This window comes from Capricornis sumatraensis, chromosome 2, assembly GCF_032405125.1.
Source record: "Capricornis sumatraensis isolate serow.1 chromosome 2, serow.2, whole genome shotgun sequence".
Classification (NCBI taxonomy): domain Eukaryota; kingdom Metazoa; phylum Chordata; class Mammalia; order Artiodactyla; family Bovidae; genus Capricornis; species Capricornis sumatraensis.
In genome coordinates, this window is record NC_091070.1 from 79,960,861 (window position 1) to 79,981,883 (window position 21,023).

A 21,023-nucleotide genomic window follows, 5' to 3' on the forward strand; every position below is an offset into this window, starting at 1 on the left:
ACCTACGTGGTGTGCAGACTGGCTCAGGGCTCACGTGTATCCAGTCTGTGTCTCCATTTACTTATCCCCTTAATCATTTATCCACCCATAGTTCATTGGTTCCTGTGTTTGGCATTCTGGTCCACACTACCGGTCCACATCCTTCTCTCCAACGGTTTGGGAAATTCTGTACCCTGAAGAATTTGGATTGAGATCTGAACGGAAGTGGTGTAGACGAGGGTAAAACCCTGGAGGGACCATGTTCTATTATCCCAATGTGCTTCAGCGCCACACCGGCTGCTTCGCCACCATCTGGTAAGGGCGGCCCTGGCCAGGGTAGGTGCTCTGGGAGGAACACCCAGGGGTCCCAACCTGAGGGCTCCCCCTCCATCTACACCCCTCATTCTTCTTGCAGGCTGGCAGCGACGCGGGGCTGCCGGTTGGTGAAGCGCGAATACCTGAAGGTGAATGTGGTGAAGACCTGGTAAGGCCCAGGAAAGAGTGGCCCAGGGCTGCGGTGGGTTAGGGGATGCATTGGGCTGGGCAAGGCTGTAGGTCTTTGGCGCAGCGGTGATGGGGTGCATTGTTCGCCCAGCGAGGAAATCCTCAATTACGTGCTGGTGCGAGTTCAGCCCCCGCTGCCGGGCGCACCGCGGCCCCGCTTCTCGCTCTACCTCTCAGCGCAGCTCCAGATTGGCGTCATCCGCGTCTACTCTCAACAATGCCAGTACCTTGTAGGTAAGGCTGGAAGGCCTGGATGTAGGGCAGTGCCGAGTGGTCCTCCCCTGGGCGGGCACTGTAGCTTGCCCTCCCTCACCGCAGAAGACATCCAGCACATCCTGGAGCGCCTGCACCGGGCACAGCTGCAGATCCGCATTGATATGGTGGAGACTGACCTGTGAGTGCATCCCTGGGGCTGGGACCACCCGGTCTTTGGAAGGGAACTTGGCCTCAGTCCTTGACAGCCCACTGCCCCCCTCAGACCCAGCCTGCTGCTGCCTGACCACCTGGCCAGGATGGAGACTCTGGAAGATGCTCCAGACCCCTTTTTTGGGATGATGTCTGTGGATCCCATGCTGCCTGATCCCTTTGATATCCCTCAGGTAGGTCTCCTCCCCGTCGGACAGCTCAGACTGATGAGCTGACAGTGCAGAGGGGGGTGCTCTTTCTGCGCCAGTCTAGCACCAGGGTTGGGGGGTGCAGGTGGGGGCCTGCTCCAGCTCTGCCCCACAGGAGTCAGTGCAGGGCAGCTGTCATGGTGGGCCTATCCAGACAAGCCTGCTGCACTTACCTATTCAGGACCAACCTAGAGGCAGCTTTTGTCTTCACACCATCCCTAGAGCCGAGGCCCCAGTCCAGGCCCTCTGTGTCCCTCGGCACTGGGTTTTCCATGGCCTTGTCCATCGACTCCTAACACCCTTACAGCTTAGACAAGCTTCTGTTGAAGTGTAGTTGATTTACAGCATTGTGCTTGTTTCAGCAGCACAGCATTCTTTGTGCTGGCTTTTGCTGGGGTCATACACAAACTTGTCTCCCCACTAGACAGTATCCTCAAGGATCTTTTGTTTCCTCTGTCCCTGACAACACTTGACCCCAGGATGCAGTACTTCTTTCACAAAGTGACCCAGGCTAGATGATTGGGCGGGGGCAGGAAATGGGAGGAAGGGGAGCTGGATGGTGAGTGGGTTCACCCTGCATGCTGCTGTTAGTGCCACAGGATTAGGCATAAAGGGGTGTCACTGTCCATTGTCTGAATAAGGTTGTGAAAGTGGGGGAGCAGGGCACTGAAGCTGAATCTGGTCTTTTGTTCCCATCCCTTCCCAAAGGTTCGACACCTTCTAGAGGCCGTGACCCTGGAGAGAGTTCCTGAAGAGATCCCTCCTGAAGTCCCTGCAGAGCTTCGGGAGCCAGGTGAGCAGAGACCCTTCTGGTGAGAGGCAGACCAACGCCCAAAGGCTGAAGAAATAACTATTTTTGAGCTTCTTTCAGGAGCAAGGCCTTGGGAGGGGCACTACAAGATTCTTACGAGATTGGAATTATTATGCCCATTTTACAGATGAGGAAAGTGAAGCCCATAGTGGTTAAGCAATGTGCCTTGGGTCAGACTGCCAGTGACTGGCCAGGGCCTGACTAGAACCCAGGTTGGCTTGACTCTAGAGTCTGTTTTTGCTTTACACACATGGGTGTGGGGACTTGAAACAGAGGCTGGTGTGACTTCCCTCCCCCTCCAGAAAGGATTCGGGTCACCCCCGAAGCCATCACGATCCGGGAGGCGGAGCCCATACGTATGCTGCGGATCGAGGTGAGCTGCCCCCTGCACACACAGCCCAAGGCCGAGTCCTGCGTCTGATGACCCAGGCCCCCTGTACCCACTCCTTCTGCCCCTAGAATCCTTCCTTCTTGCCTCCGTTTCTCTACCCCTTCCCCCGATGCCCGAGTACCCACAGGCTTCCTCAGCCTGGCCTGGCCCTGCGGCATGTCTCTCAGACAGAAATGAAATGGTCAGCTCTCCTGACAGGGTGAACTGGACCTCCCAGAAGTCAGCCGCCGAGTCTTGGACCTGCTGATTGCTGAGGAGGATGAAGCCATCTTGTTAGAGGAACGTCGGCTAGTAGGTAGGACCCACCTGGCAGTGGACGGTCAGACCCCAGGCGCTGGCCATCTGGGCCAGGCAATGTTCACATCTCTTCTGTGTTCTAAGCTTGATCCTCTCTTCGCAGAATTGAGAGAGGAGCCCCGGGCCCCAGAGGAGGAGATCACAGTTCCCCCACCCTCACCTTCAGCTCTTGTAGGGTAAGGGGAGGAGCCCCAGGCCAGGTAGGGGTCAGCGCTGGGAGGGTATTTTCATCCTCTTGCCCATTTCCCTTCAGGGTGGAGGAGGCAGCAGAGCCACTTCCCAGCCAGGTCCTGGCCCCGGAGGAGCTGAAGCCGGTAGGCTGGGAGCCAGAGGTCCCACTTCCTGGTGAGTACCCACTAAACCGGGGTCTTTCCTCGGGGTCCCGGCACAGCTGCTGCAGACAACGCCCTGTAATCCAGCTTGCTGAAGGGAGGACCCTCTAGCTTCTCAGCTGGTTGGCTCTGAGGGCAAAGGGTGTGGACCTAGACTGTTGTTGCAGAGGTGACGCCCCCGCCGGAGCTGCGTCTGCCACCCGTCCCAGTCAGCCCTGAGGTGAGTGCTGCCCCTCCACACTGCCTCTGCCAGAGCTCCTCACCCATTTTCAGTCTCCTCAAGGCCCCTGCTGGCTTCCACAGGCCTTTGTGCAAGTTTGTACAAGGTAGCCTGGCCCACACCCTGCACTTCCCAGATGGGAACCTCATACAGTGGGGGCTGCACTCCCTCCGAGTCCCCACCCAAGCCCATCGCGAGGGCACCCCTAGGGATTGGGAGTGTAGGGCCTATTTACAGTCCACCAGGACCTCAGGAAAGAGTAATGGGTAGCCTTGCCTGCACCTCCTCTCCCCATTCAGTGGAGGAGGCCCCCAGTCTCCCCACCTCCCAGGGGCCCACCAGCTCGCCGTCGCCGCCGCCAGTTACTATTTTGGGACAAAGAGACTCAGATCTCCCGGAAGGAATTCCAGGAACAACTGCAAACCAGAGCCCACTGCAGGGAGTGTGTGAGTACCCCAGGCTCTGGAGGGATGGAGGGAGGCAGGTGCATGCTGGGCCATCTAAACTCCTGAGGGAATCTTGAGAACAGTCCCCCAAATGCATGGGTTGGGGAACTGCCCACACACCACTTCGTGACCCTGCCTAGCACATCCAAGGGCATCAGTTGAAAATCATTTTAACAATGAGCAGAGCAGGCAGGTGCACGAGCCTGGAAGAGCTGGAAGGCCAGAGGCCTTGGAAGGAGGCGTTACAGGTGAAGGGCCATGGCTCCTTCCTAACCGTTTTCTGGCCTTCTCTGCACACAGCCAATGGTGCAGCCTCCTGAGAGGATGATCAGGACCCCCGTGGAGCTGTTCCGAAACCCGACTTACTGTGAGGAGTGATGGGAGCTGGTGTAGGGGACCCTCCACACCCCTATTCCTCACACCTCAACCCCCTCCCTGCTGCCCCTCTCCTCAGCTGGCTGGCTACCCCCAGAACTGCTGGCTTTCTGGACCCACTGTGCCCAGCCACCTCCAAGGGCACTAAGGCGAAGGCTGCCTGAGGAGCTAGAGGAGGCTGAGAGGGAGGCAGCGGCTGAGGAGGAAAGGAGAAAGGCTGAGACTCCGAGCGATATTGAGGTAGCGGCCCCCTCAGTCCCTCCTGGAGCCCCGTCTGCTCTGACTGAAGTCCCACAGGCTGCCTTCTGCCCACACGAGCCAACGGGCCTGCCTTACCCCTGGCCCAGCTGCGATGCTTGGGGCCTTAGCTCTCTTTCTCTCATCCCCAGGTCCTGAGGGAGGCCCTGGAGCCCAGTGGGCCCCTCATGGTATCTTCTGGTAAGTACCTGGAGAAGGGGCAATGGAGACCACCACTCTAACCACTGTCCCAGGAAAGTGGAGCCCCAGCTGCTGACAGTTCTTGTCAGAGCATTTAACATAAGGACTCACAGACTGATTATCTTCATTCCCCTCCCTGCCAAGTGCTGTTAATGTCACTGCCCGCTGTGGCACCCAGCTGGGCCAGGTGACCCCAAATCCAACTGCTCAGATGCAAACAGACCCGCTCAGAACACTCCCCTTTCCCTGACAGAACTCTCCCTGGAAGTAGCTGAGGAGGAGAAGTCCCGCATCAGCCTCGTGCCCCCGGAAGAGCGGTGGTGAGCAGCGGCCTGCCTGCAGCCCTGGCCAGGAGGGGGAAGCAGTGGGATGAGGCTGTCAGCACCGCCTCCTCCCCTGCTCCGCCCAACTCCCGTGTTCTTCTAGGGCCTGGGTGGAGGCGGAGCAGCCAGAGGCCCCTGCGCTGCCTGTGGTGCCTGAGCTCCCTGAGGTGCCCGTCGAGCTGCCTGCGGAGCTGCCCCCAGAGCCCGAGCTGCTCTCGCTGGAGGCTGTGCACAGGTACTAGGAAGGACGCCCCTCCACGGGTGGCCAGGCTGCGGCCTCACCTGATGGTTCTTGGTTCTTGACCACAGGGCAGTGGCGCGGGAGATGCAGGCCGACAGAGAGCCCGACTTCAGCAGCCTGGTGCCACCTCTCAGCCCCCGCAGGATGGCCGCTCGCGTCTTCTACCTGCTCCTAGGTGAGTGAGGAGCGTGTGTGCCCATGTGGAGGGTGGGGAGCGGACACATGGGCCAGAGGCTGTGGTAGCAACTCCTCTGATCAGCCCCCTTCTCTGTTGACCAGTGCTTGCCGCGCAGCAGATCCTTCGTGTGAAACAAGAGGAGCCATATGGGCGCCTCCTGATCCAGCCGGGGCCCCGATTCCACGACAGTTAAGAGCCAATTTACAAAGCTGCCAGGCCACCAACTACATTACACTGTGGCCTTCTGAACGTGTATCTCTGTCCTTCCTGCTCCTAGAGCTACCGTTCAAGCAGAAAATAAACCGCCTTTATTACAGAATGGTGTCACGACTCTGTATTGTCCCACAGCTCCAGCCCTAGGGGACACCCCCATAAGGCAGCAAGTAGAGCTGGGACTCCAAGTGGGTATGAGGCCCAGGCCCAGAATCTTTGGTAAGGCTTGAGCTGGAACTGGGCTGAGAGCTGGTCTTGGTCCTGGGCAGGCTCTGTTCTCCTCAGCCCAGCTGCAGCCCACAGTCTAGGTGAGGCCCAGGACGGCCTGGAGCTCCTGAGCCTTGTCGCCAGGCAAGGAGCCCAGTGCTGAATGGAAGCTGTCGGTGTGCTGTTTGGCCAAGAACGTGAGGAGAAGCAGCAGCGCCGCCTTGGTGTCTGGGTGGAGAGTGAAGAGGGAGGCGTCTGGGGAGGACTGGCCCGCAATCCTAGCTGCCCCAGGCCCTCCGAGCCCTGCTGCTCTCCGCCTCCCCCCACTGCTCTCCGCCTCCCCCCCAGCCCTGCCCACAACTGCCATCCTCACCTGATGGGATCTTGTTTTCGGCCTGGATGAGGCTGTAAATACGAAGGAGCTCTGGAGCCACGTCTACAACCTGTGGGAAAAGATGGGCCGACTAAGGGGACAGAAGAACCTCTGGGCCCCAGCACTGGGGTGGGCAGCAGGAGCCCCGGAGAGGCAGTCTCCCACCTGAGCTGTTTGAGCCTGACACTGATTAACAGACATCCCAAACAACTGTGAACCCTGAGAAGGACCCATGAAACAGGGTAGCAGTAATTTTGCAGGGGGAGGAGGGGTGGCAGGAGGATGGGATTGTGACCACAGATAGCTGATATCATGGCCTCAAGACCAAAAGGGGCTCACACACTCAGGAGCTCCACCAACACAGTCTCTGAAGGTGCAAGACAGAGGTGATAGACACAGGAGCACGGGGGCATGGCTCCAGAGCTAGCCACTTGGTTCAGACAAGTTGTATTCAGAAAGCAGAGCTGCTCTGATTAGAATGGGAGGTGGGGTGGCCCAGCGGAACCAGGCTTCATGGCACACAGTCTGAAAGAGCTCTGGTCTAAGGAAATCAGTTTATGAAAGCTGGGATTTCTGGCTCAGAACAGAGGGTGGAAACAAAGCCTCCCTGAGGAAAAATGCTACATGGTGAGAGGAGGCCCCTTCTCTCGCATTAAAGTCCTGGCTGCCAATCCTGGCAGACTAATGAGAAAGCTGAGAAGGGCAGCTTCAACTGATGCTAACTCTGCCCACCAATGAGACTGGAGCATCAAGCCCCTTGCAAGGGCCCCAGTATCGGGGCTACCTGGTCAGGGCTGCTCTCGTACAGGAAGCTGAAGAGGTGCCCCATGGTGACCCACTCCTCCAGGTCTTCCTTCAGTGGCAGGGCATGCAGCAGTGGGGCCAGCACCTGGACACACGGAAGACTCTGGCCCCTGGCCCTGCATGCTCCGCAGCAGGGTCCCTGGCCTTGCCTGATGCCCCCCAGCCTTACCTGGGGCTCCAGTTTCCTCGTGGGACTGGCTATCAGCAGGCGGGCAAGCGCCCCACAGATGTTGTCATGGACACGATCATGGCGTTCTCGCGCCAGGAGGGGCAGCAGGAGCCCCAGAAGTTTAGGGAAGTGTCTGGTCCAAAGTCAAGGAACAGGCACAGGGGCAGACCACTCCCCTCCCGAACGCCAGGGCCACGCTCCCAACCGCATTCAGGCTCCCCCCTCCTGCAAACTGAGGATACTCCTGGGCAGGGCGACCCCCGTGCTCTGCCAGCACGCCCAGTCCAAAGATGGCATTACTTCGTACCTCGGGGTCTGCCTCCCGGGAGGCACTCAACAGCACGGGGAACAGCCGGGACACAAACTGGGCTGATGCGGCACCCAGGCCTTGAATGGACTCTGCCAGTGTTCCCACTGCAAAAGACTTCTCTGCCACTGTGCAGCCCTGCTTCTGGTGAGGGGAGGAGTGCAAGTCAGCCTGGGACGGGGACAGATATGGGAGGAGGGCACTGGAGCCCGGGAGGAACAGGGTTGGAGGTCAAGAGAATAGAGCACTCACCGTCTTGCAGAGCAGTAATGGCAGGAAGCCAGCAAAGAAGGGGGCAAAGGCATCTCCCCCAGCCGCAGCTGCCAGGGCAGGGATGGCCTCGCCAGCATGCTCCAGCAACATGGCATCGTATTCAGCCTATGGGGCCAGGTCAGACGCTGGAGTGCCAGGGCCAACTCTGAGCCTGGGAGCAGCTCCCGTCGCGATCCTCCGCAACTGCAGGTGGTCTCCCCAGAGGACTGCCCTTGGTCGACAGGATTGGGGGCCCCTCCCAGGCTAGGCTGGTTTGCAGCCCAGCCTTTCCTCCTTCCTGGTTCTCCTATCCCCATCCACTGATCCAAGCCGCCCCAAATCCCCACCGCCAGGAAGCCTTCCTTGAATCTCCACTGCCTCGGTGGGAGAAGGGTTGGTTGTTCAGAGCCACTAGCCGTCTTTGAGCAGCCCCTGTACCCCCAGGCCAAGGCCAAGTGCACTGTCCACCCTGCCCCGTGGAGATGACTTGGTCCCAGCCTGTACCCAAAGCTCTCACCTGGTCATCCTCCTCCTCCTCCTCCTCCTCCTCAGCGTCCTGACAGGCTGTCTGCGGGAAAGGGCGCTCAGCTCGGTCTGGGCTCTCCAGCCCCTTCCCGTCTCCATGGGGTGGAAGGAGGGGGATATCTCTGACTAGCCCCACCCGGGGCCGGGCCACCTCCTCACCCTGCAGCCCTCCTCACCTTCCTTTGCAGCACAGCTTTGAGTGCCTGGCAGAGCTCAGCAAGCCGCCCAGGGGACTGCAGAGCCAGACCCCCACAGCTGCGCAACACCGCCACCAGGGCCTCCAGCACGGCCATCACCACCTGGCGCTCTCTCTCCCCGTAAACGGCCTGCATGTAGGATGGCACCACCCGGGCCAGGGCGGCCTGCAGAGCTGGGGACATGACTGGCTGAAGTCCTGCTCAGGCCCTGCCCCTCTCCCCACCCACCCCGTTTCCAGGGGCCCTGACCTCCCCTTCTCACCAGCAGTGTTGGATTCCGAGGGGCAGCTTTGACAGGCTTTGTGCAGTGCACAGCAGAACTGACCCAGGGCCTCGTGGGCTGCCTTCCGCACGTTCAGGTGAGGGCACTGCAGCATGAGGAGGGGCGGGACGTGCATGCTGTGTGCAGGGCCAACCCGAGCCCTCTGGCCCTGCTCACCAACCCACCGGTCCACTCACCTCCAGCAGTTTGAACACTTCTTCAAAGACAGTCTCCATGTAGGGAAGGAAAGCAACGCTGTGGACAGACAGACAGACACACCACCATGGAGAAGAGGGTCCCAGGAGGGGTTCCCAGTGCTGGAGAATGGCTGATGCTCACCTGGTATTCACAGAGATCTCCCCCAGGGCAGCACAGGTGTCTTCCTTCTCATCGAAGAAGGCATTTCCCACACTGTATCTAGAGTAAGGCGGGGAAGCAGCCGCAATCAAGTGCCAAGAAGAACAGAGCTGGCCCTGGGCCCCTGTCTAAGCCAGGACCCCCTGGACCAGAAGGGCAGCCACCTCACCCTGAGATCTCTGAGTCATCCTCTTCTTCGTCATCCTCCTCCATGAGCTCCTCCTCTTCCTCACCACTGCTCTCATCATCAAAAAGAAGGAATGTGTGGCTTCCGTCGTACTGAGGCTGGATGGGGAGGCCCGACAGGGACCTCAGCTGGGCCCTGGAGAGAGCTCCCATCCCAGGGGTGGCCTTCCCTCACGGGCCCACACCCTCCCCCTGACCTCCCACTTACCACAATGCCCTCGGTGGAACGCAGAGACAGCAGCATGAGTGTGGTGATCTGTGGCAGGTGGGGAGCCAGGTTCTCACCCATTAGCCCTGATAAGGCTGCAAACAGGCTGTACCTAGGAGAGGCAGGTGGAAGCTGTAGAGTCCTGCTTGCTGTAGCCAGGCTGGATGGGGGAGCCCGGGGAAACCATGGTCCAGAACGGGAGGTCTGGGGTCTGGGTCGGGGCAGGGTAAGGGCTCACTCACGTGCAGCGCCGCAAGTCAGGGTCGTCTACCTGGTCGCACAGGCCCAGCCCCAGCTGGCAGCATTCCTCAGCCAGGGGCCTCATGGGCTCTCCTACTGCTCGCACCAGCACCCCAAGCGTCTCTGCGGAGGCAAGGGCATGGTTAGCACCAGGAGCTCTAGGCTAGAGATGTGCAGGGCCAAGGCTTGGGCAACTAGAGGTAGCTGAAGGGGATTCAGAAACCCCTCCCACCCCTGGGTACAGTGCAAGGGAAGAAGACACCTGTGCTGCCTCGGAGCCCATCTCTGTGAACATCAGGTGAGCATCGGCCCTTCCTCGGCCCCAGGAAGCCTGCCAGGAGCCCCTCACTCACCCAGGCTCTGGATCCGAACAGGCTGCAGGTCCTCGTGGCTCGTCAACAGGAACTCCCGCAGGTGCGCCATGATGGTAGGGAAGTAGGGAAGCATGGAGGCCTGGGCAGCCGTGGCTATGGATGGAAGGACAGACTCAGAGCTGGCGGGTGAGCTGGGATACCTGCCACAGGCACTGTGAGTGAGTGAACGGTGAGTGAACCCCGGGTGCCCACCTCCTGCCTCTGACTCACCAATGGCTCCCAGGGCACTCACAGCCAGCTCCTTGGACCGGGAGCTGCTGGGGATCCTCAAAGGCTGCAACATACACTCCATAAGCTCCGGAAGGTAGGGCTGCATTTTAGGCCCTGTGGGAAAGGGCACCCCTCTGGCAACCAACCAAGGTTCTCATGCCTGCCTCCAGGGCAATCCGCCTTGTGGCCTCACCGTGCCTGTCTCCCTACCACACCTGTCCCCACCACAGGCAGTGGTTCACGGAGCTGCACATCCTTGCCCTTTCGGCCAAAACCACAGCCCCATCCACTGCCTCACACCCCCAAATGCCCTCACTACCTAGGTTCTCCACAAAGTTCTCCAGGGCATAGCAGGCCTTGGCCAGGTGATGTGTGTGCCCAGGAGGCACTGACTTGAGATAGGCGAGGAGCAGTGGCATCACCTCCCCGGAATAGCTGCTGATGTGGGGCTGGGGAGAGGAGAAGGGGGGTCTGAGTCAGCTTAAGTCTAAGTGCTGAGGGCAGCAGGTATGCAGATGGATGAGCTGAGGGGAGGCTGGTCCCTGGGTCGGAGCTGGGGGTTGGAGGGGTTGGGAACTCTGGAATGGTGGCTACCCACTGTGGCCTTGCTGACCTGTAGGTTCTCTGAGAACTGGCCCAGGGCAAAGAGCGCGGCATTGCGCACAACCTGCGACGGGTCCTCCAGGCTCTTGCACACGATCTGCAGCAGCGGGGGCAGCAGTCTGGATGGGGCAGGACAAGAGGATGGAGTCTGAGGGGCAGGACCTGAGATCCCTGGGCTGAGCCAGGCTGCTGTCTCCCCTGGGAAAACCAAGCTTTCTGTCACCAGATGCTAAGCACCAGCCGCCGGGGTATAGACATTGATCTGCCAGGTCAGGACATTTGAGAGGAAGGGCAGATGCTACTGATGATGAGGCTGAAGCACAAGCGCAGCCCAGGACTGCTGTGGGCGGTGTCCTGTGGGCGCACATTCCTCCTCACCATGGCCCACCCTCACTCCAAGACGGGAGCAAACACCTCTGCCTGATGTGGTCGCCGGCTCCATCGGAGAGTACCGCCAATACCAGAAGCCCAGCCTTGCGCTGGTATGGGCTCTGGCTCCGCAAGGCCTCTTCCAGCATGGGCATCTAGGGGAGCAGATGGCAGTCTCCTGAGACCCCAGCAAGAGCCTGCCATGCCTACCAGAGCCCAAACATCCTCAGCCTCGGAGGGATCAGGCAAACCTGGGGTTAGGAGCACTGGAAGGTCAGAGTCACACTTACCAACAGGGCACAGAGCTTCTCAGGAGGTAAATGGAGTGCCAGCATGTCCACGACCTGGAATAGGATAGGAAGACCTAGCCGGACTCCATCTCTGCCCCACGACCTTCTCCAACCACCTCACACCCCAGCCACCGGACCCTCCACATTCATCCCACCTGAACAGCAAAGTGCTTGGGGGTCTCCCCAACCAGCCCAGGATCCAGCTCTGCCTCCTCCACATCCTGGTCCTCAGGATCCAGCTGGCCCAGGGGGGGCTCGGCAGCCATGATGGGAAAAAGGGTGTGCAGCAAGGGTGGCAAGAAACGGTTCTTCAGCAAGGCCTGAAGGGGAAGGATGAAAGGGTGTCCCTGAGAATCTGCTCCCAAGATGGGCTCACATTTAAAATTCTAGCCTTCCAGGCTACAAGGGGTCCAGCAGGAGATTCCCAGTCCCCAAGCCAAGAGCTGGGCTGAGTCCAGGCCAAATCTGGAACACCTTAGCTATGCTATTTTACATATCCCCAAAAGGACCGCAAGCCCCAGGAGTGAGACAGAGGAGGAGATGGGGATGGGTTGATGTGTGTCAGAAGGCAACTCACCTTGCTCTTAACTTTGACCAAGAAAGTGAGGCAGCAAAGAATCCGCACACGTATTGCATCGCCCAGGGCCACATTTCTAGCCACCTGCCCACAGACCAGCTCGAATCAGAAACAGGCAAGGAAGCTCCCAGCAGGATGAGCAGCAAGGACAGTGCCGAGCCCAGGCTCACCTCCAGGCAGAATGTGAGGACCTCTGAGAGGTGCAAGGTGATGATGGGCACCTCTGACTCCAGCAGTTCATCCAGGGCCTCCATGGCCTCACAGGCTTTTGCCTGCCAAATAGAGAAGGCACAGGCTTATTATGCTCTTCTTTAGTGGATCAGGCTGAACACTCCTGCAACTTTCCTCCTTCCAACAGAGCTCCCACCCAAATGTCCTTACTTCATCTATGGGGATCAGAGTTTGCACGGCCACGATCAGCTTGGGCACCAACATCCGCGCAAGAGGCTGGAGGACACAAGATGAGATGCATCACAGAAAGCGTGACACAGCCTAATCTCCACCCCAGAAACTGGCAGCTTCCTCAAAGTCTGGACATAGGAGTCCAGGGACAGCCACCCACAGGATCCCCTCTCAACTGTTAGGCAGAATAAAAACCAGGGAAAAAAATCTCAAGTAGATCTGCGTCCGCTAAGGAAAGGACACGAAAGCTCGAGGACAGGAACCAGAAAGGTAAGGGCCCACATCTCACCACATCATCAATGCCGAGGTAAGGGGTCATGGTGGTCAGAGTGCGCAGGGAATAGAAGAGAAGCCCAGGAGAGCCCACCTCACCAAGAGTCTCATTCAGAAGTCGAAGAAGCTCCCGGTGGTGGGGTCGGAAGGCCTCGGGGCGGGAGGTCACCACCACACTTAGAAGCAAAAGCCCCATCTGCTCAGGAAGAAGGGTTGAGAGGGAAAAGCTTACAGTCTATCCCGCCTCTGGGTCCCTTCCTCTCACCAACAATGTGACAGTACCTCTCTCTCCGGGATGTGGGGGCTGTGTGTACTGTGCTGAAGAAGCTGCAGAAGCTGAGGCCAGGCCTCCAGGCCTTCTTTTCGAAAAATGGCAGCTGAGAGCTGGGCCAGGCTAAGACTCACAGAATGCCTGCAAACAGGAGAGATTCCCCACCCTCAATCACCCTCCAACTCCCCTTCTGTACACATTGGCTCTGCCTCCCTAGGATGGCCAGGAGAGAAACCTCCAGGTGTGTGCACATGGTCTCTGCCAAGTTGGGACACAGAAGACGGCAACTCAGAAAGAAACAAGAAGCATGGTGGGGTTGACCTTATATTGAATTTCAGTTCCATTCTTCTGACTCGAGTTTACCAGACCATCACAGCCCACTCTCAAGAACTTTAGTTTTTAATACATCCCGAGAAAAATTCTTCCTCCACCCTTGATCTAGAAGCAAAGTCCCTGCCCCCCAAGACCCAGCCTAGAGCTGAAAAAGAAGTTACAAACCCGGAGAAGGTCTCAGCCTGGAGTCAGTTAGGACCCAGAGAGGTCGCAGGTAGGCACTTACTCTGTCTCTCTCTGGAGGACCGTCAGGACCAAGGACTTGATGCTGGAACACAGGTGGCAGAAGATTGGTACCCAGTAGCCGCCTCAGTCTGGCCCCGCCCCGCCCCTGGCCCAACCCACCTCTCCCGTTGCTCTGCCGCCAGCCGACGCCAGCGGGTGCTCAGTCGTCTGCGGGTCAGCACGGCCGCGAACTGGCGAATCTGGGACAAGGAAGCAGACACGTGAGGGACCGGGCCGGGACAAGGAAACAGGCGTTTGGGGGTCCGGGGAAGGACGAGGAAGCGGGCGTGTGAGGACCGGGGCAGAAAGATGCTGAGCGGATGGCCGAGGGTAGGAGCTAGGACTTGACATGTGGCGTACTACAGCTCAGCGGGAAGGGCCAGAAGCCTCACCTGAGGGTCGCCCCCTGAGGCCAGCAGGTCGCAGAGCGCGGACAGGGAGGCGGGGTCCCGAAGAGCGATCTGGAGCTGCTCGGTGGCCTGGGAAGAGCCTGAGGGTCAGAGTCGGGCCGTTCCCGCAATCCCCTACTCGCCCTGGCCCGGTCCCGCCTGCCCCGTACCCGACGGATGCGCTCGGTGTCCGGCAGCAGCAGCTCCCGCAGGATCAGTTCCAGGCCGGCGGGCTCCATGGCAGTAGCGGAGCCGCGGCTGCTGGACCGGGAGGGGGGTTGGGACAGCACGTGGAGGCTCTGAAACCCGCTTCCGGCGGAAAGGGCGTTGCTCCGCGCCCCTCCCGTCACCAGGGTGATTCAACTCGCTTCTAGCGGAGTTCGGGCTCCACCACTTCCGTTGGGCCGAGCGCCGGCTGAGCCGCGGAAACAGGGCCCTGGTAATATAAGTTCCCCCAGCGGACAGTTCCCAAGCTCCGCGGAGAATTCCAGTTCCGTGCATTTCGCGGCCGACCCGCCTTCCTAGGGAACATTGCCCTTAACGGCAGGGCATGAGTTCCTATATCCAGACCAAACCTTTTTCTTAATAAATTTTATTTTGGTATTGTAAAAAGAAAAATCAGGCCCAAAACTAAAAGCAACTTAAAAAATTCAAATATATATACTCCTTATAATAATAGAGATTTATAATTTCCAGGCCCTCTCTGAAGGGAGACCCAAAGGGCAAAGGGGAAGGCAACAAAACCACCACACAAGTCAGTCACTCAATCGAAGAGATGTTGGTAAGAGACCAATGAATGGGGGGGGGGGGGGCAGCATGAAGAAAGGGAAAGAGCCATGGTTTTGCCACCCAAAACTCAGTCCATCTTGAGGTTAACATAGATATAGCGGATGAACTTTAGGGAAGAAAAAAAGGAGATGGTGCCCAGCATGAGGAAGAAGACGTATCCAGTGAGTAAGGAGTAGCCAAAGAACTCTACTGTCTGTACCGTCCCTGACATGTTGGAGCGACGGGCATAGTAGAAAACCGAGTAGAGGAAGATGAAGAGCCCAGTGGAGCCAACACTCAGCACAGAGCGCCACCACCAGCGGTGATCCTCTCCAGACAGCTGGAAGTAGGTGAGTGCGATGGAGATGCAAGCCCCCACACTCAACAGGATGGCGAAGACGAAGAAGAGGATGCCGTACAAAGTGTACTGCTCCCGACCCCATACCGTGGCAAAGATGTAGTACAGCTCCACAGAGATGGCACTGTGAAGAGAAGAGACGGTATACAGCATTTAGAGGACTGTGTGCATTGCCAGCGCAGCAGCCAGGCCAAAATCCAGCCACCACCCCTCCGTGTTAGCGGCTCACTGTGGAAAGTGGGCCCTCTCCACTTCTTGCCCTGGAGTTCCTGGCTTGATGGGGATTGTTTTTAACCTATGATTAGCTGCTCTCATTTCAAGAACATCTTTGGTAGTTTGAGAGCAGATTTTGTCTGTTCTGTTTTGCACTGCATTTGCCTGGCATGCAAAGGTACTCAACAAACTGAATGAGCAATCAAATGGGTTTTAAGCCCCACATGGTGTCACTAAGGTCAGAAACTAGGAAGACAGTGAAAGGAGCAATGTCTCTGGAGAGCTTTTCAAATTAGACACCCTCATATTTGAACTGATTCTCCTGCTTGGAGAAAGGAGGAACCACTTAGTGATCTCTTAATGGTACAGCTGAACCAGGGACCATCACTGACATTGGGTTAGGGTACTGGTGAGTAGGGAAGGGGAAAGTTAAGGTCAGGATCCTGAGAGTGATGGCCACAGAATAAAGGGAGGATACCTGAAAGGTAGGAAGCCACCAACAGTCATGTGGACGAGCGTAGACTTGTACCAGGGCTGGGGCGGGATTTCCCGGGCGATGTTCTTGGTGCGACAAGGTGCATCAAAGGGGCTAGCGTTGTTCTTCCCGAAGATGCCTCCAATGACAGTGAGGGGAAAGCCCACCAGCAGCCAAACCGTTAGAAGCAGAAGGATGGTAGTGGCTGGCAGAGCCTGTGTTGAGCCATTGGCCCAATGCACGGAGTTCACCACACTCCACGTCAGGAAGAAAGGCACTGCAGGGATGGGCCCCCAGAGGGAGGGTCAGCACTAGGAGCTACATCCCTGGGAGCACCAATCACACTGGACCTAAAGGGATGAGGAGTGAAACATCCTGCTCCCAGGCTGACTCCACCCCTTCATGTCTCGTTCTTTGCTCCCTGGCTTACCAACACTCCCTCCTCTACCCATTATCATTGAGGATCAAGGCAAGCCCGTTACACAATGATCTAAGAATGACACAAATCCACCTGCCTCCAAGGACTTATCCTGCCATGGCACTGCTTGACTCCTAGTATGAGACATTCCTTTGAATTAAGGCCCTGTTTTCAGAAAGCCTTGGTTCAAATGTAAATGTGATGGAACAGAAATCAGACACTTGATTTAGAAACACAAAAGGTTCAGAATGCAAATTACTGTCTTTGAAAGGACAAGCTGGCTTGAAAGGCTGGAGTGGGGTAGCCCACTTCCAAATTAAAAAAGCTTAGGGAAAAAGAAAGGGAGTATTGAAAGATAAATTCAAAAACGTTATTTCAGTGGAATGGTTGAGAATACAGGCTCTAGAATTTGATTGCCTAGTTATGAAACCTGATTCACTGCTTTTTAGAAGTATAATCTCAGGCAAGTTACCCAACCAGCCTTAAGCTCAAGTTCCTCATCTGTAAAATGGGAACAATAGTACCAACTTCATAAAGTCAGTAATGAGGATTAAATGAGATGAAGGCATGTCAAGTGCTCATCATGCTGCTTAGAACATTTTAACGGAGAAGGCAATGGCACCCCACTCGAGTACTCTTGCCTGGAAAATCCCACGGATGGAGGAGCCTGGTGGGCTACAGTCCATGGGGTCACTAAGAGTCGGACACGAACGAGCGACTTCACCTTCACTTTTCACTTTCATGCAATGGAGAGGGAAATGGCAACCCACTCCAGTGTTCTTGCCTGGAGAATCCCAGGGACGGAGGAGCCTGGTGGGCTGCCATCTATGGGGTCGCACAGAGTCAGACACGACTGAAGCGACTTAGCAGTGGGGCAGCAGAACATTTTAAAGGCTTAATCATTTTTAACTATGGAAAAAAATGCACTTTTGTCTTTTGAATGTTTTTTTTTAGTGGTTTTTTTTTTTTTTTTTTTTGCCTATTTTCATTCCCTTAAATCTTACTTGGACTCTAACTCAGGTTCCACAATGTGTTCTAAGTTCCTAAATTGGCCCACCAGGAAACAGGCAGTCATACCAGAGAAGAGACTGGTGGTGAGAATGATGTTCCACACCCAGCGCTCGCCTCCAATCTGCCGGTAGAAGTGGCTGGACACGTAGCCAGAGATGCAGCAAGTCAGGGCATACAACAAGATGGCTGCTGAATTAATAGCCCCGTGACGGTGCACGTTGAACATGCCCAACAGCGCCATGACAATAATCCCTGCAGGGTGGTAGTGGAAAGCCTGTGTTAGATCTCACTTATCCCACTTCAGAGAGATCAGCCAGCCCCCTTTCTCCCAGACCCAGGGCTTCCAATATCCCCCAGTTCTCTTGTCCAGAAAACCCACAACAGAATATATGCATCCTTGCTAAAGCCATCCCACCACCCCTTAGGTCTGCCCCTCACCTTGGACAGAAAAGATCTGCAGATCTTTTTCTGAACAAACCACCTACTTAGTGCTACCCCTTGAGAGAAATCCCTGATTAATTGTTATCACCTCACCAGTGCCAAGGGCCAGGAACTGGGCACCCACACCAAGCACAGCACAGAGCAGACCACGGTATGGAGGGAAGCGGAAGACATCTGTATGGATAATTTTCCAGCCATTGTCACTTTGGTCAAAGTCATCACCAGAACCTGCAGAGGTTGTCTCTTCATCTAAGTTGTACCGAGCCAGGTCATTTCGAAGCACACGCATGAGAATAACAGCCACAAAACCCACCAGTAAAAACACAAGCACCATGGAATTGATGATGGACAACCAATGGATTTCCAGTGTTCGGGGAAAGAAACCATCATCACCACGGCGCCTGTCACTCCGACGCTCAACTGACGTCTCAGACCAGCGCACGCTGTAGGTGTGGGTAAGGCCTAGGAACTCATCAGGTCGTAGCCCATCTAAACTGTGGGGCTTGACGTCCCGCACTGAGACATTGGCAAATATAATTCGATCTCCATGGAATTCTAGGTGGAAGTCCAAATGGGTCCAGAGTCCTATCTTGTGGCTGTGAGGCAGGAAGCCACTCTCCTCCATGTAGCCCACAAAGCCACGGATTGGCAAGTCGTCCACCACAAATTCAAAGTAATATAGTTCCTCAATGGCCTGGCGTAGCTGTTCCACCTACAGAGAGCAAGTCAGGAGTCAGACAAGGCCTCCCCAAGCAATGGATTAGAGCAGGATTTCAGCCTCAGCACTAATGACATTTTGGGCTAGAGGCTTCTTTGTTGTTGGGGGGCTGTGCACTGTAAGATGCTCCATCCCTAGCTTCTCACTAAACGTCAGCAGCATCCCCCAATCCCAACAATCAAAAATATCTCCAGACATTGCCAAATGTCCCTTGAGAGACAAAACCCCTCTGCTGAGAGCCACTGGATCAGACCCTAGTATGTTGTGATTCTCCTAAATGAACAAATATGATTTGTCAGGATGAAGGCCTAGAAGGAGAGGGAGGTGTAGGAAGGCCTAGAGTAGACCAAGGGAAAATGCCCTAAGATAGGAATCGCTGAAGAAAACAGCATGACAGGCAAAACAGAGTGTAAAGGAACCAGTTAACATAGCTGAGAGGTAGGAATGGAAAAAATGACTACGTAGGAGTTGGGACCTTACGACCAACAGAGAAGCTTCAAGTCAGGAGCCCTGGGCTCTCATATCAACTCTGCAATCCACCATCTATGTAGTCTCGAAAAAAGTTACTTCTGAGCAAGGATGTTTCTGTATCAACCAACTGTCCTGCCTGTCACATAAAGTTGTAGTTAGAATCAAATCAGATCATTTCCATACAGGTGCTTTGAAAACCATAAACTCAAGGTCCTGGGAGGGTGGGCTGAGTCCCAGTCACTGTGGAGAGGCTGACCTGTGCAGAACTGAGCTGCATGTGGCACAGAACTCTCTTCTCCACATTCTCCCGAAAGCGGATCTCGTACAGAGACTCTGCCATTCGGTCCCCATCCAGCACTTCGCCCAGGCTGAGGCTTTTGTGGCGTATCTTCTCAGGGCAGCAGACTGGAAGCTGATAGTAGTGGTAAGTCTCCTGAGGATTATGGTAAGGTCCCACTTTGTTGACATACAGAATGACGGGGTCGCCGGCCTTGTAGTGTGTCACAGCTTCCACCCCCGGCTCACGGCCTATTAGCAGCAGCAGCAGCAGGAGCGGCCACCACCGGCAGCTCCAACTTCGAGGGTGCCCTAGGACTGTCATCCTTAAGGCAGCGGAACCTGTGTGAGGGAGTCCTGCAGTTATGGGAACCAGGGATCAAATGACGCCCCAGGTCAGGTTCTTCGAACTGAAGCCGATGGCTCCAATTCCTCCCCTTGGCCTTTCCTCCCATCCCTCGGGAGGCCACCACCCCCCGACCCCACCGCCACACCACACCAAGTCTCTCTAGCCCGAACACTAGGTTCCGCCTCTGCTCTTTGTAGTCCTCTGAACCTGGGGTCCCCCCTCTAGCAGCCCGCCTGCCTGGGACCTCCCCGCGAGCCCCACCAGCCCATTTCCATGGCAACGCCACGCGGCCCCGCACCTCCGGCACCTTCCCGCTGTAGCCCTGGGGTGCTCTCCACGCGGGAAGGGCTGGCCGAGGAGGCCTCTGCGGCCCCGTAGCCGCTCTTGCGCTCCAGCCGCGGTCTTCCCCAGAGCGGCGCGCTAGCGGGGTGCCTGGAGAGGACTTGACGCCCGACCTCCACGGGGCTGGCCGCCGCGGTGCCTGATCACAGCGGCTGCGGCCGCACCGCAAAACGTCGCGCTCGGCTCACCTCAGTGCTGCCGGAGGAACTTTCTACGGCTGGAGGCTCGGCCCACCTCTGCAGACCCAGCGACTCTCCGCTAGTGCGTCGCCCGACGCAGGGCCCTCCGGGCAATCGAAAGGGCAGCTCGGGACACGTCAATCTTACCCTTTCCGCCTTCGCCCGCGGGGACCTCAGCCCCGCGGAAAACTCCTTTCCTGGAGCTTGGAGCGAGCCACGCCCCCGGCTGAAGCCGCTGCTACGCTGTCCTGTTTCACCCGGAGGGGTTGCGGTTGAGACCTCGCTACGAGGACACAAACACCTTTTTTTGGATAAGAATCGCCGACAGTCCGGTCCCCTCTCCTCAGGAATTTTGGGGTTGGACGCCTAAGAGCAGTGCCTGCCGCGCGCACCTAGTGACCGTCCGGATCCCGGGGGCAGCTAGCCCACGCCTAGTGGATGCCCGAAGAGTTTGCCGGCTGAACCAACGGGACTCGCCGCCGAGCGCTCAGGTCGAGTCCCGAGAGGCGGTTCAAGGTTCCCACCGAGGACGAGGATGAGGCTTTGGGCGTTGCTGTGCTAGGACAGCGAGGACACAGCCCGTACAACGGCCCTAGAGTCGGATCTCACCTCACGGCTGCTCTGCCAACAGTCATAAATGGCCTCTTGCCAGAAACCAAATACGTAAATAAAAGTATCTTCCCGAGGCTGTACTGGAGGCCTCCTTGACTGTATAGTGACCGTCCTGTGTCCGACAATAGGCAGGCCTGGGCCAGGTCTGGTGCAGAGGCAGGCAAAGAGATCGGGTTTTTTACCCCGTGAGTTGGGCAGCCTGACGCTTATTATTAATTGCAGGTAAAGCATCTTAACATGCCTTGATCGATGTTTTTATTTTTATTTACCTGTGTGTATGTGTTTGTTGTAGTTTAGTCGCTCAGTCGTGTATGACTCTTTGCGAACCCATGGACTGCAGCACACCAGGCTTCCCTGTCCTTAACCGTCTACTGCAGCTTACTCAAACTCATGTCCATTGCGTCAGTGATGCCATCCAACCATCTCATCCTCTGTCGGCCCCTTCTCCTCCTGCCTTCAGTCTTTCCCAGCATCAAGGTCTTTTCTAATCAGTCAGCCCTTCTCATCAAGTGGCCAAAGTATTGGAGCTTCAGCTTCAGCATCAGTCCTTCCAATGAGTTATCAGGATTGATATCCCTCAGGATTGACTGGCTTGATTTCCTTGCTGTCCAAGGGACTCTCAATACT

General features: G+C 56.8%; 3 protein-coding genes across 5 annotated transcripts; 1 reads left to right on the plus strand and 2 right to left on the minus strand.

Annotated features, from left to right (window-relative positions):
* The first annotated feature begins 238 nt into the window (after positions 1-238).
* Positions 239-5,401, plus strand: REC8 (REC8 meiotic recombination protein). Its single transcript, XM_068965660.1, has 19 exons — positions 239-294; positions 395-463; positions 575-717; positions 802-877; positions 962-1,082; positions 1,806-1,890; positions 2,211-2,281; positions 2,498-2,594; positions 2,742-2,772; positions 2,880-2,928; positions 3,083-3,119; positions 3,419-3,594; positions 3,895-3,961; positions 4,049-4,209; positions 4,359-4,407; positions 4,661-4,727; positions 4,834-4,965; positions 5,040-5,146; positions 5,251-5,401. The coding sequence occupies exons 1-19, from the start codon at positions 239-241 to the stop codon at positions 5,340-5,342; spliced, it is 1,686 nt and encodes a 561-aa protein (XP_068821761.1). The 3' UTR covers positions 5,343-5,401.
* An 86-nt stretch (positions 5,402-5,487) lies between these two features.
* On the minus strand, positions 5,488-14,043 carry IPO4 (importin 4). 2 transcript variants are annotated; one of them, XM_068966012.1, is made up of 30 exons: positions 13,936-14,043; positions 13,769-13,855; positions 13,497-13,576; positions 13,378-13,419; positions 12,830-12,959; positions 12,564-12,743; positions 12,254-12,319; positions 12,043-12,144; positions 11,873-11,956; positions 11,451-11,615; positions 11,296-11,349; positions 11,051-11,160; positions 10,647-10,755; positions 10,353-10,482; positions 10,034-10,147; positions 9,803-9,916; positions 9,452-9,572; positions 9,210-9,321; positions 8,985-9,100; positions 8,798-8,875; positions 8,656-8,713; positions 8,459-8,564; positions 8,176-8,369; positions 7,992-8,042; positions 7,475-7,600; positions 7,158-7,366; positions 6,916-7,048; positions 6,727-6,831; positions 5,943-6,012; positions 5,488-5,797 (listed from the first exon to the last, which is right to left on the minus strand). In XM_068966012.1, the coding sequence occupies exons 1-30, from the start codon at positions 14,002-14,004 to the stop codon at positions 5,667-5,669; spliced, it is 3,246 nt and encodes a 1,081-aa protein (XP_068822113.1). In that variant the 5' UTR covers positions 14,005-14,043; the 3' UTR covers positions 5,488-5,666. The 2 variants fall into 2 exon arrangements, with proteins under 2 accessions (XP_068822113.1, XP_068822112.1); XM_068966011.1 differs by having other exon boundaries at positions 7,158-7,363; positions 13,936-14,022.
* A 129-nt stretch (positions 14,044-14,172) lies between these two features.
* On the minus strand, positions 14,173-19,697 carry TM9SF1 (transmembrane 9 superfamily member 1). 2 transcript variants are annotated; one of them, XM_068966013.1, is made up of 6 exons: positions 19,562-19,697; positions 18,895-19,256; positions 17,543-18,161; positions 17,075-17,260; positions 15,583-15,856; positions 14,173-15,015 (listed from the first exon to the last, which is right to left on the minus strand). In XM_068966013.1, exons 2-6 carry the CDS (start codon positions 19,237-19,239, stop codon positions 14,622-14,624), a joined length of 1,818 nt encoding a protein of 605 aa, XP_068822114.1. In that variant the 5' UTR covers positions 19,240-19,256; positions 19,562-19,697; the 3' UTR covers positions 14,173-14,621. The 2 variants fall into 2 exon arrangements, with proteins under 2 accessions (XP_068822114.1, XP_068822115.1); XM_068966014.1 differs by having other exon boundaries at positions 18,895-19,271.
* Positions 19,698-21,023: the final 1,326 nt, after the last annotated feature.

Coding starts and splice junctions, on each gene's coding strand:
- REC8 (XM_068965660.1), top strand. CDS start 239: ATGTTCTATTATCCCAATGTGCTTCAGCGCCACACCGGCTGCTTCGCC. Junction 295..394: donor GGCTGCTTCGCCACCATCTG/GTAAGGGCGGCC, acceptor TTCTTCTTGCAG/GCTGGCAGCGACGCGGGGCT. Junction 4,210..4,358: donor AGACTCCGAGCGATATTGAG/GTAGCGGCCCCC, acceptor TCTCATCCCCAG/GTCCTGAGGGAGGCCCTGGA.
- IPO4 (XM_068966012.1), bottom strand. CDS start 14,004: ATGGAGCCCGCCGGCCTGGAACTGATCCTGCGGGAGCTGCTGCTGCCG. Junction 12,744..12,829: donor CCCACATCCCGGAGAGAGAG/GTACTGTCACAT, acceptor CTTCCTGAGCAG/ATGGGGCTTTTGCTTCTAAG. Junction 8,565..8,655: donor AAGTGTTCAAACTGCTGGAG/GTGAGTGGACCG, acceptor CTCATGCTGCAG/TGCCCTCACCTGAACGTGCG.
- TM9SF1 (XM_068966013.1), bottom strand. CDS start 19,239: ATGACAGTCCTAGGGCACCCTCGAAGTTGGAGCTGCCGGTGGTGGCCG. Junction 15,857..17,074: donor CACCACCAGTCTCTTCTCTG/GTATGACTGCCT, acceptor CCATCCCTGCAG/TGCCTTTCTTCCTGACGTGG. Junction 15,016..15,582: donor GGTGGCTTCCTACCTTTCAG/GTATCCTCCCTT, acceptor TTCTCTTCACAG/TGCCATCTCTGTGGAGCTGT.